General features: G+C 33.5%; 1 protein-coding gene across 9 annotated transcripts in view; it reads left to right on the top strand.

The window, feature by feature from the left end:
* CACNA2D1 (calcium voltage-gated channel auxiliary subunit alpha2delta 1) overlaps positions 1–18,158 on the top strand; it is a 496,546-nt gene that overhangs the window by 406,914 nt on the left and 71,474 nt on the right. For all 9 annotated transcript variants that reach the window (XM_082399325.1, XM_082399323.1, XM_082399324.1 and 6 more), the window contains 3 exons: positions 4,161–4,265; positions 16,820–16,898; positions 17,798–17,847. In XM_082399325.1, coding sequence (XP_082255451.1) covers positions 4,161–4,265; positions 16,820–16,898; positions 17,798–17,847 — 234 coding nt within the window. The remainder of the gene's footprint in view (positions 1–4,160; positions 4,266–16,819; positions 16,899–17,797; positions 17,848–18,158) is intronic.

Here is an 18,158-nt window from a genome sequence, read left to right as displayed (position 1 = left end):
GAACTATTTGAAAGCAGGAGCTATCATTCAGGTTTGTATCTCTTCTGAAGCAATATTATTGCAATGGTTCAGAGTATGGACCTAACATCTCTCTGCCTTGGTTTCCTAACTGGGCTTGTGTAAAGAATGTCCACAGACTCTGTGGACATAACAAACCACATAGAAAAGCACATGAGACTGTAGGCTGTTGAGTTGGTGTTATAATTAATTAATAACTAGCATGTGGCTGGGACACAATCAGCACATAATTCCTATCATATTTGCTGAGTCACGAAATAAGCCCTTATATTTGGTCTTTTCTGCAAACTTGATTTCATTGTTCCCGAAGTAAATCTTCTCAACAGTTTTCAAGATCTCTGATTGGGTGATGACTCGTTGATTTGTTCATTCAGCCAATATTTATTGAGTGCCTCACAATTTATCCTGTCACAGTGCTATTGCTGAAATTCCAGACATAAACAAAACCATTTGCTCTCCAGAAGGTCGAGCATAACATGCTAAATCATCATTTCTCATATAACGTGTTAGTGCTGTTACAGGGTATTCACGGTGTGTTTGTTCGGAGCAGCTTGGGGAAGGGGGCTCAACTTACCCAAAGGAGGTCAGAAAATTGTTGCACTTCCTTGAAAACAGGATTTTGAAGAATGAGTTGAATCTAGGTAGGTGGTGAGGGAGATAAAATGAACAGCATCGACAAAGGCACAGAAGCATGGGGTGTCATGCACATTGAAAGAATTGCAGGTGGATTGGTATGGCTGGGCCATAAGCAGTAGGGGAGAGGTGATGGAAATGGAAAGACCATGAGCTGCCTTTAAATGAAGTGTGTAGGGGCAAATGAAAAGTTTGTGGTAGGAGAATGACATGGTCTGACGAGTGTTCTACGTTAAGAAGCTATTGTAGAAATCCTGGTGTTGGACTAGACGTGTAGAGATGTTAAGGCGAGTGACCTGATTGGGTGGGTAGGAGGGGTTGCTGGGAGGGGGAGGGGGTGATTCCAAGTTCTCTGAACTGGAAAACTAGGTGGATGGTGGCACAGGAGTCTACAGAGAGGGAATGTGAGAGTAGAATTTTCAGTTATTTGGAGTTTGAGGTAGTGATATTTTTTTTAGATACCATTAGATAAGCAAGTAAGGAGTTAGAAAAGCAAAGAAGTTCCACTCTACAGTTTTCAGGGGAAATGAAGTTTGGTAAAATGCATATGGTTATTAAATAATGTATGTTTATTAATAAAAAAATAAAAACTCAAAACTTTGAAATTCAAGCATAATTGATCGAGTGGGATATATTCTTTCTGTAGTAAAGGAATGTGAAAGGTTTTTATATTAACTTTTTTCTCTTGAGTCAATAATCAAGTTTTCTAGATCTTGGCATTTTAATTATTCCTCTTAGAGTTGTTAACTGGCCTCACTCATTCCCTCCTATTCAGGTTTCCGTTGTGAAATGATGAGGAGGAGTCTCAAGCCTAATGTACTATTTCAGAGGCAGTCATGTAGAGGGGCCACGTTACCTCCCACGTTCATTATTAGTTGCTGATAAAATATGATCTAACTCCTGTTGGCCTCTCCCACTGCCTTTACCAAAGTTATAAATGATTTTTAATATGTCCTCAATAGTAAACCTCATGTATTTTGCTTTCCACATGTCCCTTAGATATTGCAATTCTTCATTTTAAAATAATTTTCCCAAATGCCATGGCTTGCCTTATTCAGCTGAAGCATGTTCTGTTACCTCTTTCAGACACTTCTAGTCTTTTTCTCATCATGCAATGCCATTCCTTCTCTTTTGTTTGTCCCGGCCAGGTTTACCCTTAAGATCACTGAACCAAGTGTCAAATAGAATTAGACATTAAGATTTGAATTAGTCTTCAGTTAGCATTTCATAAAATACTGACAAATATATTGAGATGCATTTTTCCAAAATAATTTTATTGAGTGCATATGATAGATGCTGTGCTACATACTGGCCACACAGAGATACAACAGTGTGTCATGAAATACCATATTAAAGTAGATTACCAGCTCTAGCTGTTGTATTTTTATTGACATAATCAATTTCTTTCCTTTGCTTAGTTCCTTCCAAGCCAGTTACGTATACTTGTTGTGACTGTGTGATTCTTTAGACAGCTGCAAACCCAATGAAAAATTGCTGAGATAGACTCTGCTTTCCCACAAGTCCTGAGGAAGAATGATGTTGAAAACACAACATTTCTGCGTTCCTCTTTTTTGTGGGTGTCTTACGAAAGATCAGCAAGACTCAATGTGCTAAAAGTAACTTTGATACTTGTATTTAGTGATAATAATAATAATAATAATACCTCCACTACTTCAAAAAATGAAACCAAGTTCTGTTCTAAAAACTTTATCACTTTTCTGAGACAGTCCTTTAGGTAAATATTATTTTGCCCATTTTACATACGCAAATAGAAAACACAGGTCATCAGAGAAACTAATTTTAGTTTAAGGGACTTCAACATCTTTCACAAAATTATTTTGATGATAAAATATGTAAATTTTTGTATGGTCATATTTTCAGATAATTATCTTCAAAAATAAGAATGGTGCTTGAATGTGATAAATTGTATTAGTTAATACTTGAGTTTTCACAATGCTTGGTTAAAAGCCTTAACTCCCCATGGTCTAATGGCCTAGTCAACGGGGTAAGAATATATGAAACAGGATCTTTTCATCAGTAAAGCAAAATGTTGTCTTCATTAACTTTTCCACAGGAAATGGGATTTACCTTTTTTGACAAATAGGAATAGGGACCTTCAATAAGCTTAAATACTATGGGAGAATTGGTGATTTTTTAAAAAATGTATTAGTCACTTAAAGACCAAGACTGTGCTGTCCAGTGTGATAACCATGATCACAAGTAGGTGTTGCGCACTTGAAATGTGCCTGGTCTGAACTGAGATGTGTTACAAGTACACACTGAAATTTTAGTACTTACTATGAAAGATAAAAAGTATATTATCTCAATAACTTTTATATTGATTTGATGTTGAATTGATAACATTTTTGAATGACTGAGTTAAATATGTTATTAGAATTTCAGATATTTCTTTTTACTTTCTTTAATGTGGCCATTAGAGGTTTAAAATTACAAATTAGGCTCACATTGTATCTCCTTTGAATATTGCTGAACTAGAGGGTTGACATTTTCGAAGAAGCTGAGCATTCATAAATTAGTGTGAATCTTTTGTTCTCAACACTTTCACAAACACATTTCACAACAGTAGAAAGGCTGAGATGATAATTTCAGACCTCAAAGAAATACAGCTTTCTAAATTAATTGTGCATTTTCATGGCCCTTTGATGCTAATCCATTGTTTACCTAAATCCACCTCTTTGGGGACCTTAAAGAAAGTGTAAGAAAGGATTTACCACTGGAATTGAGTCTTTCAGGATTAGAATATGTGTGGCTGCTTGCGAGCAGATAGGAGAATATTGTGGAAGTAGGTGTCGACATTTACAAAGATATGAAAGAGCACTGGGCATTAGGGATCAACACTGCAATTTCAGAAATGTAAAGTGAATAAAGTAAGATGAAGGAGGGAAAAGAGGAACAAATGTTTGTGAATAGATTGAAAATATATGTGAAAAGTTATGCACATTTTATTAATATTATTTCTTTGTTTCTGGTGTAAATTATAGGGGGTATAAAATTGACATCTTGGCCATTAATTAATTTAAAACCCATTTATTAATTAACTACTGAGAGGTTATTATGTGCTAGGCATTCATCTAGGCAAGGAAACAACACTGAACAAAAACGACACAAGTTTATGCCCTTTTGGCATTTAACATTCTATTGGGAGAAGCCAATAATAAAAAGACAAATAAAATATATACTACATGTAAACAAATGTGAAATGCTATGGAGAAAAATACAGCCTGGGAGGGGAAAGTTGTCAGGAAAGTCCTCACTGGTAAGGTGACATTTGATCAGAAGCCTGAAGGAAGGGAGACCCGTGGGTGTTGGGAATGAGGCAGAGCCCCTGTGTAGGGATGCATAGGCCTGGCTTGATCCAGGAACCGTTTCTTAGAATTGACTTATTGAGCAGATACTTCAGTCATTACTTGCAACCTGTGCATGCTCTTTCCATATTGCTTTTATACTCCCTACCTTTTATTATGAATGATATACATTTTTTTTAACAGTATAATGTGTCTAGAGCCAACTGCAATAAGATTATCATGTTGTTCACGGATGGAGGAGAAGAGAGAGCTCAGGAGATATTTACCAAATACAACAAAGACAAAAAAGTGAGTGTAATTTTTCCAATGTTTAAATTTAATAGTAATTTAGGTGGTTTTTAAAGAGAGAGTGGTGGGGGTGGTGAGGGAAGACATTTTTGGTTAATACATTAGTGTGCTGATTATAAAGTCATACAGATGGATTATAAGCTAATCACTGAATTAAATGTTAGATATCTTCTGTGAGATTCATAAGTACCTTATGACTAATTCATTAATAAAATAATTTGAACTTATAGAAGCCTATATAGGAATATATTTGTTTCTTTGTTTGTTCTCCTGCAGAGGAAAGTATTGTAGAAAGACCTGTTTTGAAAGTTCACCCATGTGGCTGAACCTACTGATAGTGTGGAAAATATCAAATGTAACTATTTTTTCTGGCACTGCTACTATCAGCTTATTTCAATTTTCTGACTGACTCTCCATATTTTATAAAAGAACAATGATTCTCAACTTGGTTTCTTAAAATGCTAAGGATCCATAAATAAGTAATGAGAAATTATAACCAATATCTTGTGTTTCCAAAATTTCAGCAGAAATTGTATGTTTCACAAGGGGACTCTTAAGGGTAAAATGCCAATTTACTTTGCTTTTAATTGAAATTTTTACCATTTTGAGAGGTGTGACTCGTCATTAACTAATAAATTGTTTTATATGCATCTGAGGAATTAAAAAGAGAAAAAAATGTATATTAATACATTTAGGTAAATATACGTAAGTTATATATTTTGGCAGGCAAAATATTGTGAATAATAGGGTAGAGTATTAATGGAAAAATCTGGGACACTCTGAAACACCCTTAGGTACTTTAAAAATGATTCGAGTTGAAAACATAGACATATTGGGCTGGCCAAAAAGTTCGTTCAGTTTTAAGTAAAAATAAAAGACACGTTTTTCATTTTCACTAGGAACTTTATTGAACAACATATTCATTAACCGAGCGACCTTTTTGCCCAACCCAATACATATAACTTCAAATTATTCACAAAATTTTTTAATACTCAACTCTTTGATATTGCATATGCTATTAAAGTATAATGTCATATGACATAAGTTTAATGCAAGGGTTAAGTTATTTTTAAAACACCTAGTGACTTTGATTATACAGAAGAGCCATTCCTTTTGAAAAAGTTGATAAATGGACTGAACTGTTAATAGACTGAATATTTTCAAATGGTAACTTGATTTTGTGAATATTTGTTTCAAAAACATCAGTAGAATGAAAAGTAATGAGAAGATACAGATGTATTAACCTAAGATGTAGTGTTGCATTACTTACTTTATTTAGTAACTGCTACTCATTGTTCAGAATCCTGGGCAATCATCACCCCCTGAAGGATGTTCCTGACACTTTCCTCCCACTTCAGGCTCGTGCTCTGATCCCATATAGCACAGTGTATTCAGCCCTACGCGTCCCTCACACTGTATTCTACCCACAAAATCTCTTCTCTGTTCCCTCTCTAGATGACAAGGTCCTACAAGACTGGGCCTTTGTATTGTTTAACTTTGAACTCTCAGCATCCTGCAGAGAGCACAGATTCGGAGATAGTTCTCAATACGTGGCAATAAGTAACTTGAGTATGTCTAACAAAAGTTGGAAGCATGATTTCTGTTATAGAACAAATTCATAATTGTAAAACATAACCTGGAGTAAGGACTATTTTGCTTATTTAAATATTCTCAATAATGTAACATTACCATGTTTTGAAGAACTCAAATGTAATAAAATAAATTTAGCCCAAATTGAACTCTATTAATCTAATACATTTATCTCAATATTCTACTAATTAATCATACACTGATAATTTGGAAGAGCCTTCTTAGCGTCTTATAGTCATAATTTCAAGTATATTTTATTATTTTGTGATAGAGGTATATTAAGTGCAAGCCCCACTTGATATCATCTGAACCAACCAGCAGGAATATCATTTACCTCTGGATATTTTTCTTCAAAAAGGAAGAGTTTCTTAAACAAATATGGCAATGAATGTTACAATCTATATCATAATTTGTGCCTAAGATATACTCTGATTTCAAAGAGTAAAAAAAAAAACTTTAACAGGTTTAAATAAAAGAATTTAAATGTATAAAAAGAGAAGAAATTTTCATCTAAACTTTTTTTCTTTCTCTCCCCGAACTCTGTTTGTATATAGAATTAACACAATAATATGTCTTGGAGGCATATCATAAGTTTATTTTTTTCCTTTTTTTAAAATATAAGAGGTTTTATGCCATAAGGAAGACAATTGTATTCTACCCTCTGTTTTCACAAATTGTTCAGTTGATTGAATATATGAAGAATTAACTAGTTGAAAATCATTTTTCTATGTATATATCCTAAAAATGTCCAATCTAAATATTATTATCTTGAACCACTGCTTCTCATCCCTTTCACCTTTTATAGGAACTCCACGTTTTAAACAAAGGCATTTTGCAACATGCTAAACCACATAAGAAATTACTCATATCAAATTCATTTTTGTAAAACTGATGAATCTAATCTTACTCAACAATCATGCTGTTTGCCTGTGAATGTTGCTGTGCTTTAAGGACACACACTTCTCCTAAGGACATATAATTTTTGTGAATTCCAAAGCAACTTTGAAAATTAAGTAGTCAGTGCTTAGTTTCTGTGATTTTAAAATAAATGTATGATTAGCTAAGAAAAGTTAAGATGTCCTTGGAATTAGATACTACATTTTTTATGTGAGTCTAATTTCAGTGGTGTAGCAAAGTTCTGTGATACACACTCATACATGTATACGTACTTACATACACATATATATGCACACATATTTATATCTGTTTTAAATGGACATTCCTCTGTCCATCGTATCTCCAGGAACAAGGGACCATGTGTGTAACTTTGGCTTAGCTCTCTTATGTAAAGTTCAATGAGTAAATTCTGACAGGTAGTTGAGAAGTGCTTAAGGCATGAGGAAGTAGAAATCTGAACATAAACTAATTTTTCTAAAATATTCGCAAATTTGCTAAGAAATACTAGGAAAAAAATAAGACAATCAGTTCTGGGTGAAGCTGTGCACACACACATATGTGCATGCATACATTTTGTTTATTTAAAGATGGAAGAGTCAAGTCATTATTATATGTTAAGGTTAGTAAAGGGATACCCAAACAAGAAATCTTATAGTTACAAAACAGAGAAAGGATAATTGATGGAGACCCTTGAAAGAGGAGGGATTGAGAGAGATACAGAGCACAGATATCTGAATTGGACAAGTAAGAATTATATTTCTGGAAACATTGTTGTACCACATTTCATATGCACTTTATTTCAAGTTCAATGGCTTTTCAAATTTCCTAATGTGGGAAAACCACATTAAACACAAAATTTGTCTCTTGGTATTTGTATGTTCTGTGTCCACTAACAGTGAAAATAGATGATGGCAGACAACCACTTTTAATTCACTTATATTTTTGAGTGTATTTGTACTTTGTCAAGACAACATTTACATAGTTAATTGTTTATGTCAAGGGTGTATGTGTGCAAATAGTGTGTAAATGTACCTACTAAAAACAGTGTGTATATGTATAAGAGAGGTTTTTTCCACCATCTTCAAACATGGCTTCAAAGGGTTTTGGGTGAATTGTCAAACCCTTTCTAACTTTCCCTCCTTATTCAGACTTCTCTATACCTTCCATTCATCCACCCAGTCTGAGAGATTTGCTGCCACAGACACTGATATGGAAGATCATTGTCTCTCTTTGTCATCTAAGGATGGGTATGGGTATGACAGACCAATTCTTTACCTGCAAAATTCATATATTACATAATAAGTTTATCAACTCAGAACTTCACTAAACACATCTTTCAAATGGCTGATGTATAAAACTGAATTTCATAGAGTTAGTAAAATAAAAACTTTCAATACTTTAAAAAATTTTTTATTCGATTATAACTTTATTTTAAAGCATGCTCTTCAAGATAGAAGTTCAGTTGTAGCTTAAAAATATCAAAATTACAAAGTCACAAAGTTTGGAGAGCTTTTTAAGAAAAAAATCTGAAAACTACTCTTTGAATCCTACTTTCTCCCCAAGCCTCTTGCTTGACATTAATGTGGCTGCTGAATGATTCATTTAAAGTCATTTTTCATCCAGATGACATTAGAAATCATTCAGAGCAACCCAGGTAGGTGTGATGAGGTACATCCAGAGAGCTGATGAATGAGGCTGCAGATATACAGCACAATTTAATGAGGCCAAAAGGTTTAAGAATTAGAACAAAATGTTTGGGTTCTTTTGAAATGTATTACTCTTGGGAATTAATCTACCTGATTATAGATAGGTACAGTTTAAAACTGAGTCCATGGTAATCTCCTCACACAGCTGTTCCACATTAAAATGCATTCACTTTCTAATCTTTACCTGCAACTATGCCATTCCTTAGGGCTCACCCATGTGTACGAGACTTCCTTAAAAATGGTGCCAAAACCAAAATGAACTCTTATCGTAGAGTGCAAACAAATGAATAAAGGAAAGTAAAACCAGACACAGAGTTGAAAGATAATTCCCAGACCTAGGAAAATTAAAGATATTTGATTTTCTGTATAATAGCAAAGGGATTTTGGTTAGCAGTACACACCTAAGATTGTCTAGCCAGCTAGAAAATAGTTCTCGGACTCTTAGGTTAATTCTCAGAATTAATCAAAAATAAAAAGGCATTCAAAATCTATAAAATGAAAATTTCAAAATAACTAGTAAATCGAAAGAGAAGAACAAATGGGAAAAAAGCATATGATAGATGTGGAATAGTTTTTAAAATAAAGAATGCATAGCTTAAGTTATAATTGCCTGACAATAGATGCATTATTTTTTTTAATTCTTTGAAAAATGACTGGCAGTCTTTTCTATTTTTTTGTCAGATCCAAAATAGAAATAATTTATAGGCTACAAAAATCTAAATCAAATCCCAAATGGCTGAATCTGCATATGTGTTTTATACAATAAGAGTGAAAACTGTCAATTACTTTTTCAACAGATGGTAGGGAAAATAATTCATGGCAAATAATTCATTGCCTTCTCAATTGTCTCTGCCTGGCTTCTCCATCAGGAAAGAATGAAGCCTTTGGAAGGAATGTTCAAACATGTGATGATGAAGGGCATTCAGACTTGTAGAATATTTAATACTGTTTAACAAATACACTGCTTCTAAAAAGTTTCATTTCATGTATTTTGGCACTTTCAACAGTTTCCAAAAGATTTTTCAGCTTTAGATTAGGAACTGTACCTGTGTTCTAAAAACCAAATATATTATGTATGCTGGACTTACGGTATAGCTGAAAACAATAATTACAAGTAACACTGGCCCAATAGAGAGATGATCAATTTAAAATGCATGTGTGTGTGTGCGTGTGCATGTGTGTATGTGTCCTTCTCTCTGACAGATTTATTTACATTTGCTTTCTTAGAATAAAATTACTGTTGATAATTCATTGCCTAAACTAAGGAAAATATTATCAGGTACATTCTCTTCAGGTCTGAGTAATATTACTTCCATACATTTTACAGAGTCCTTAATTTAGTAGCTAAAACAAATCCAATGAAAAATGAGAATAAGTATTACATTAAGCACAAAATATATTGCAAGACTTAAGCCATAGAGTGCAAAAAATGCACTCGAAATAATTTCTAGGTAGAATTGTGCCACCTAAAATTGGGATTGCCTTTTGTTTGTGTGAAATCATTCTACCAGGAGAGGCACTCTGTTCTGCTTTTTCTGTGGCTGCCTTCTCAGATTGAGAACTCTGCTTGCCGTGTGTCTCTGTGCAGAGGTCTTCCCTGCTCGGTCTTTCTAGTGTGGTCTCCTCTCCCCACACACCTTCTTTTTCATTCTCTATTTCAGCACCATCTTTCCTCTTTGTTTTCTTTCTCCCAGATTACATTTTTTATTATTTTAATTATGTACTTATTCACCTGTTATCTTGAACTCTCCTCTATTAAAAGCTCCATGAACTAGGGGTTGTGTTAGTTTGTAAACCTACCATTGACTCCTTAGAGGCTAGCAAGGGCTTGACGCACAGCAGTTGCTAAGTATATTTACTGAGGATGCCCAGCATAAGTAAATATAAATATGCAATAAATAAGCTTGAAGGTAAACTATAAAACATTCGTAAATGTTACAAAACTCAATAACTTTGCTCTTTTAAAAGCAAATAATTTAAAACAATTTTTTCCTTATAAGTGGAATGTAGAGTAAAATTTATGTTCCACTCTTGGATATGTCATCTTATAAGTAAGTAGGGAGGGCTTAAGTTTATATAAAAAACTATTGTATTGATGGCACCTCTCCATTCACCCTCACCAGTCCAACACGTAGTTTTTCATGAGTATTCTCATAATTAGTGTCAGTGAAGTATTTAGCATTACCCAAGAAGAACACCTGAAATAAATCAGTATATTGCTTATTTCCTGGCCTCTGCTGACAATAGTCTTTGCAGACCTATAACTGCTTGAAAATGAAATGCATCCATAGCTTATTCCTCCTGTGTCAGGTACTATAAATGTATGCAGAGGGAAGGGAAACCCAAAATTACTTCCTTATAATCTGATAATGCAAGGGTGATTCATTATAATTGTTAAAAATTTTAAACACCGACATAATCCTGAGGCATGTATCTATGTTACGTACGCACATGCAAGAGATGTGAGAGAAATATCTGCTTGGTGTTTTAAGATCATGTAGGCAAAACCTACTGCATTTTGTTTTCCTTTTTTAAAGTTGCTTTGTGTGATTTACTCAGACTAATTCAAAGGTCACTTATGAAATTCTTGCCTTCGTCAGACCCTGGGCAATTCCATGCAGATATATCTTATATGGACACAATGGCATTTAGACAATATTGGCTCCTTTTCTTTGGAGTTTATTGCTAAAATGTAATAAAGCAAGCCAAGTTTGTTCCTTTGGGAAGGTGTTACTTCAAGTTATTTTAAGTTCTTTTTAAGGCACGAAAGGCTAGTATCCCACTAATGGAAAATGTTACCTCATTGAATTCTGATAGCTTGACTGTAGGAGACAATTGTAGTCACCATCATCATCATGGTCATCTTTATTACCATAGATAATATTTATTGTTCTTATTATTTTCCATATAATACAAAAGATTTTCATGTATTACTTCATTCACAATTGTAATAACCATATGACAAAAGATGTTTATTACCATCAACATCATCCCCGTTTTGGAAATAAAACCAAAATTTGAGACGTTAAGTAACTTGTTGAAAGTTAGACAGCTACTAAGTGGCAAAGTCAGTCATTTAAATGATCTACAGTCCAAATTTCATAACCTCATGTGGAATGCGCCGTCTGGTTGTGTGTGTCTCTCTCTCCAGGGCAGCCTTGTGGCCATGCCAATCATCATTTGCCCACCCAGGATCTTTCCTTCTGGTCAGATAGCAAGGCTTTACTGCTAAGGGACATATTTCTCACAGCCTTAAGAGGCTAAGATGGATTAAACTAAGCCATCAGATCTTTGCAGGCTTGTAAGAACCTTTCAGATCGCTGGGCTTTATAAAATAAATTAAGTGTGAAAGATGCATTTGGACACTTTTATTTATTTCATAATGCTATAAAACTAGAGATGTAGGTTATTTTAAACACTCTGGATTCTGATACACTTGTGAATTATGGAAACCACTGTAGAATTTTCTCCTAAAATACTCAGTCCAATCTAGTATTTTTATAGGCTTCATGCCAAAAATTTTAGTACGCACAGTAAATTAATAAAACCCATTTCTGACATCATTTTTCTAACATGAGTTGATAGCTGAAGTTTTTATTTTAGTTTTATTGGCTTTCTTTCTTCATAGTCTCATTTCCATTATTCCTTGGAGATTTGCCTATTGTAAATTAAACTTGAACTCTGGGTAACTGATAATTGTTGAGGTGACAGTTTCCAGTAACTGGGTTCTGCTGGGAAACAAGAAATTCCTATGGCTTTTAAAAATAGGTTGACCCTGTGGTTTTGGAAAAATCTTAATTGAAGACAAGTATTTTAGTCTTCAACAAACAAGACAAAATAAAAACCAGAGTAGCGGAAGTCTAGAACTGAAGGATAAATCAGTGGTGTATTGTAAGAAACCAATCAATAACCCAATTTGCTGTTAATTAAAAGTTTTCTCTGATCAAGAAGGTCAGGCTTGACATGTCAAATTTACATCTTGGAATTATAATGTTCTGTTCAGAGAAAAAATGATTTTTGAACCAACTGAAGGCCGAATTATATAAATTTGCAACTAATAATAGAGACTAATTTTTAATTGTTTTAAGTTTAATTTTATTAAATACGCTCTCAAATTACAATTTATTTTATGAATACTCTTATATAACTAAGCACGAGTCAATAATTATGAGTTATTTTCATTCTCTAGAAATAATACAGTACATAAATGGTTTAAGTGTATTATACATACTTTAATTTGCCTGAAAAAGTTTGCTCATCTCCATTGAGCAAGTCAGCGTAACATAAAAAAAAAAGAGTATGAATTTACCATGATATAAGTATATGAAACAACCCAGATTATAAAATGCAAGATGTCTATCAGTCCGGTTTTGGCCCTACTCTATTATAATAATGAACTGATTTATATGTCAGATGATATCAAAGTTTGTCTTATGTCCCTCTGGGAAAACATTAAGACCACTCATTTAGCTATTCAATTTTTTTTCATTTAATATTTATTTCTATTTCTGTATAAGGCACTATAATAGATACAGTAGTGCAATCTTGGAACTGTTTTAACCCTAGCCAGCATTTATTCAATACTACCTTCGCACATTATTTCTGTTAGAGACCTAGACTCCAGCATTATGAAGAATATTTTTCAAAGCCATCTATAACTGTGTATGTTTCATATATAACCCTCACAGAGCTGAACATTCTGAAACATGGCCTAAAATCAACCAGTTCAGGATCATTTAGCAAATTTTCTAGGAACATTTCACTTAGAACAGAAGTCTCCAGTATGTATTTGTTACATGGATCTCATGTTGTAATTATCAATGTAAAGTTAACTTTGCTTTAATGGAGGCCTGATTTAAAGTAATAATTTGCTTAATGGAGACTTCAGATGAAATATTTCGCTTGTATGACTGCACATTGTGTTTCAAGTTATTTTATATGTCATTTTATTTGTTTTTATGTAAGATCATGTAAATACACTAATAAGAAAAGAACTCTAAAATTACACATCTTTGAGAATGTAATATACCTTAATTTCTAAATCATGCCTATTTCAAGGAATCACTTTATTTTTTCCTTTCCCCAGAATTATAGTTAAGGAAGAATGGTACACTTAAAGAAGTGAAAAACACCAGAAGAATGAGGGGATAGCAATCATCTCTGTGGATTTGGCATCTGGAATTTTAGTTAGTTCATTAACTCTTCCACGGGGTGGCAGTAATATAGTGTGGAATAGGAGGAATGAAACTATCTAAAACTCCAAGTGGAAAGTTAGGATACAAAAATAATCAAATTTCACCAATTCATTGTGTACATGCACTATGAAATGTTGAATATCACACCTCCTTATGAAATCAATGAAGTTAAAGTCCTTATTACATAATTAGCTAAAAAGTGTAAAGCAAAGCCAAATTCAGCATGGGTACAGCACATGCGATTGAAGTAATGTTTATGTTGATTTTTTCACTGTCATATAAAGAATTAAAAAGTGTGAGTGGTTTATATTAAAATTTTCTCAACAAAATATATATTTATAAAATCATTTTAGAAAATTCTAAGATAATCTATAAAATCATTAAATTTTTACATGCATATGTTTTGTGTGTATGTGTATATCCCCCAAGAGAAAAATAAGCATTTTAGATATATTAGAAAGATTTTGTAAATATTGTAATGGTAAGGCAGTTGCTGAAACTATAGAAAGGTTGAATTTGTAAATTTTAAGATTTTAGTAACCATTGGTAGGAAAATTTCAGAAAAATAATGTCTTCAAAAGTGGCTAGGGGGCTTCCCTGGTGGCGCAGTGGTTGAGAATCCGCCTGCCAATGCAGGGGACACGGGTTCGAGCCCTGGTCAGGGAAGATCCCACATGCCGCGGAGCACCTAGGCCCGTGAGCCACAACTACTGAGCCTGCGCGTCTGGAGCCTGTGCTCCGCAACAAGAGAGGCCGCGATAGTGAGAGGCCCGCGCACCGCGATGAAGAGTGGCCCCCGCTCGCCGCAACTAGAGAAAGCCCCTAGCACAGAAACGAAGACCCAACATAGCAATCAGTCAATCAAACAATCAATCAATCAATCTTTTTTAAAAAAAGAAAAAAAAATGTCTAGGGACTTCCCAGGTGGTCCAGTGGGTGAGACTCCGTGCTGTCAATGCAGGGGGCCCGGGTTCCCGATCCCTGGTCGGGGAACTAGATCCCGCGTGCGTGCCGCAGCTGAACGTCCACGTGCCACAACTCTTCATTGTGGCACAACTGAGAAAGCGGTAAAAATTATATATTTGTAATATGGGAATGATTCAATCAGTTAATGCAGCCTATATTCAAATAGCCAGGGAAGGACCTATGTGATAAATGAATAAAGAGAGAGAAAAAAAAAGCCTAGTGTGCAGTAAAATTTTATTAAATTATAATTAATTATGACAATGTACACTTCGACACCCAGCTCTGATGCGGAATTCCTTAATTTGAACAACCTCTGAGGTCTCCATGGAGGCCAACGATGGGGGTCAGGCAAAACTTTTGTAGCAAAACAAATAAAACAACAAGTTTTGTTGTTGGTGGTTGTGTTTTACTAGTATGTTTTTTGGCTGAGTTGTGTTTATTTGGACTATTTAATGAATAACATCAGTCAAAATAATCACATAGTGTGTGTCTAAGTGTAGCCTCTTTGTTATTAGAAATGCTTGATTTCTAGGGATGTAGATATAATAATTCATTTAGTCTTATTATTTATTTCTTTGTACTGAAAAGTATTCTATGGAAAACATTTTACTGGAACGCTGTCGTGGTAAGAGGAGCGACCAGATAAAGCAGTGCTTTAAAAGTGTGAGACATGCTTTCAAATGTTAATTATGAAAGCCATCCCCAAGTGCTTTCTGGAGCATCTTGATTGTTTCCCTGCCCTGAATTCGCGTGACAGTTTTTTAAGGTATGGCAGTTAAATTGAACTGTTAGTAGGGTTGCCAACCTGTTTATAAAAATATTTCCATTTAGGCGTAAGTTTTACGATGTAAGTAGTGACGCTACATTGAAATACATAGCCCCCAAAATGACCCAATTGAAGATTTTAAGGAAATGAGGCTGCATTTTGCATTTTGAGGGATTGAGAGAGAGAGAGGTGGGTGTCACCAACTTCTGTTAAACTAGAACCAGTCATTTGTCCTTACAATTTGAGGTGATTAAAACTCTGACGTATGGCTTCCTACATAACTAGCCGAGGCAAACCCGGACGACCTAAGGGTGGCTCACGTAAAACTTTACAAGTGAAACAACATCCCTGATGTACATTTTAGGGCAAGGATTGTCATGATGTGATCTCGGTGCAGTCAAGACCAGCAAAAGAACAGAGAACAGATGTGAAATCTCTTTTGAGGTTTGTGCCCTGCAGTTGTGCAAAAGATGAAACGGTTAGAAAATGTCAATTCAAACAATCGACATGAATTAGGGAAAAGCTCTTAACGTAGTTCAAACCAGACCATAAATTCATGGAAAAGTGATTTTCTGCATGTTTATCTTTAGGAAAAGCTAAAATGATGAACTTACAGTACCTGTTTACGTAGATTACTAAATTGGTAAAAGTCGATATAAGTCAAATAGCCATTTTATTAAATACTTATTGACATCATTGAATTTATCTTCTATGCTTTTATACTATTTAAATTCAGTGGCTTCCAATGAATATATAAATTACTATAATTAAACACTATCTCAATTAAATTTTTAAACATTTGCATATTATATATTAGAAATAGTCAATATTTTGATTCTTTTTAAAAATGCTAGGAGCTTAAAATATTTATCATATATGCCAGTCATCTTTTATAGAAAGTAAGTAATATGATTAACATCATAATCATACATGTACATCCTAAATATTTCTATGATGTGAAAGTAGTGAAACCATCATTAAGTATAATGCCCTAAGCAACTAAAAGTATAATGACCACCTTTCTATATACATTTTTATAATCTCATACCTATGAAATAGGACTTTTTTTTTTTCTTTGCAGTGACTAAATATGTGAATAATATGTGTTAACCAAGTGAGACAGGTGAAGTTGGGTTGAACCTGAAAGATGCCATTTCTACCTATGAAACCTTAATCATGATCCTGCCACAGGATTGACATATGGTGCAGGGCACCCAAGTACTAACTTAAATTCAGTAACTGAAGTCTATATTTACAGTAGATTATGTGGTTTCTCTCTGGTGCCTTCCTGAGTGATTTAGTGGCCTCAATTCTTCTTGTCACGTTAATTAACTGAAAACCATGCTTTTACATGTTTTTTATTTTAGTTCTTTTGTTTTGCCTTTCAATTAAATTTTATGCAGCCTAACAGATACCCATTTTTCAATTCACCAGGTACGTGTATTCACATTTTCAGTTGGTCAACATAATTATGACAGAGGACCTATTCAGTGGATGGCCTGTGAAAATAAAGGTAACAAGTCTGTTTACTTGACCACATTTTATTATAAGAAGAAGAATTTGGTAGTTGTTAGTTCTACATATTATCATTTAAAATACTCTAAAGTTATAGCTAATTTTTTATAGGAATCAAGGCAAGAATAAGATGCTGAAGATGTTTTCTATTAAAAAAACACACACATAAGAAACTTTGATATTAGTGTTACATTACATTAAAATGCAGACATCTGATCATATTGTACATTTATAAAGGAGTATATTTTATTGCATGATACTAATGATGCTTATCAAATATAACTTGACATGAAGAATTAAGAATGAAACAATATCTGAATTATGTAAAACTTAGATATCAGGAAGTGTGACACAATATGCACATTTTTTTCTCTGAGTGGTTAAATTATTGTTTCTTTAAATGTCTTCTTATACATTCCTAGGTAATTCAGACTTTGTGTAGTGAACCTATATTACTTTTATACTCAGACAAAAAAAACATGTTATTTCAAAAATGCCACATGGCAATAAAAAGAACGTAGATTTATTCTGAAAGCTATTTTTAGGCAGGTATTTTATATGAATATAATAATTGTTAGATACCCATCATTGTGTATTTTTAATAATTTCTTCAATGAAAAAAAATTTTAATGATACCAGGTTCCCTACTGCTTTGTAGAAAAATAACATTTGTTTTATACAATCTAAGAAATGTGGTGTTATTTCTCATAAAGCCTGTGTATTTGCTATGAGAATACATTCATCAAACATTTTCCAGATTTATCAGTGATGTTGATATTTTAGTGTTTGCTCAATTAGAAGTGCTCAGTGTCTCCTACAAAGCCATAAAATAATTTTGTGGTCCTTTATTTTATCATTATGTTTATATGTATAAATCTGTATATATATATATTTCAGGTTATTATTATGAAATTCCTTCCATTGGAGCAATAAGAATCAATACTCAGGTATGGTTTTTTAAAACTTGTTTAAAGTATTTTTTCAAACTAGGGTATTTCTTCGCTGCTTTCAATATGGAGAAAATGGGTGAAAATGAATAAATGATTCATACTTTTCCATTTGTAATAAAATGATGAGTATCATGGTAATGTATTGGTTTTCATTTCATTAAGGTTCCAAGTGTTTTTAAACATCCAAAACTCAGGCAAAAATATATGAGTATTTTTTTCTTCTCAGATGTTAAAAACATAATAGAAAGTAAATAAAATCAGTTTACTAACAATCTCATCATATAATTTCAACTTGGTTCTATTGCAAA

The sequence above is a fragment of the Balaenoptera borealis genome, assembly GCF_965194805.1.
Source record: "Balaenoptera borealis genome assembly, chromosome: 7".
NCBI lineage: Eukaryota > Metazoa > Chordata > Mammalia > Artiodactyla > Balaenopteridae > Balaenoptera > Balaenoptera borealis.
This window is presented reverse-complemented; position numbering and strand designations above follow the sequence as displayed.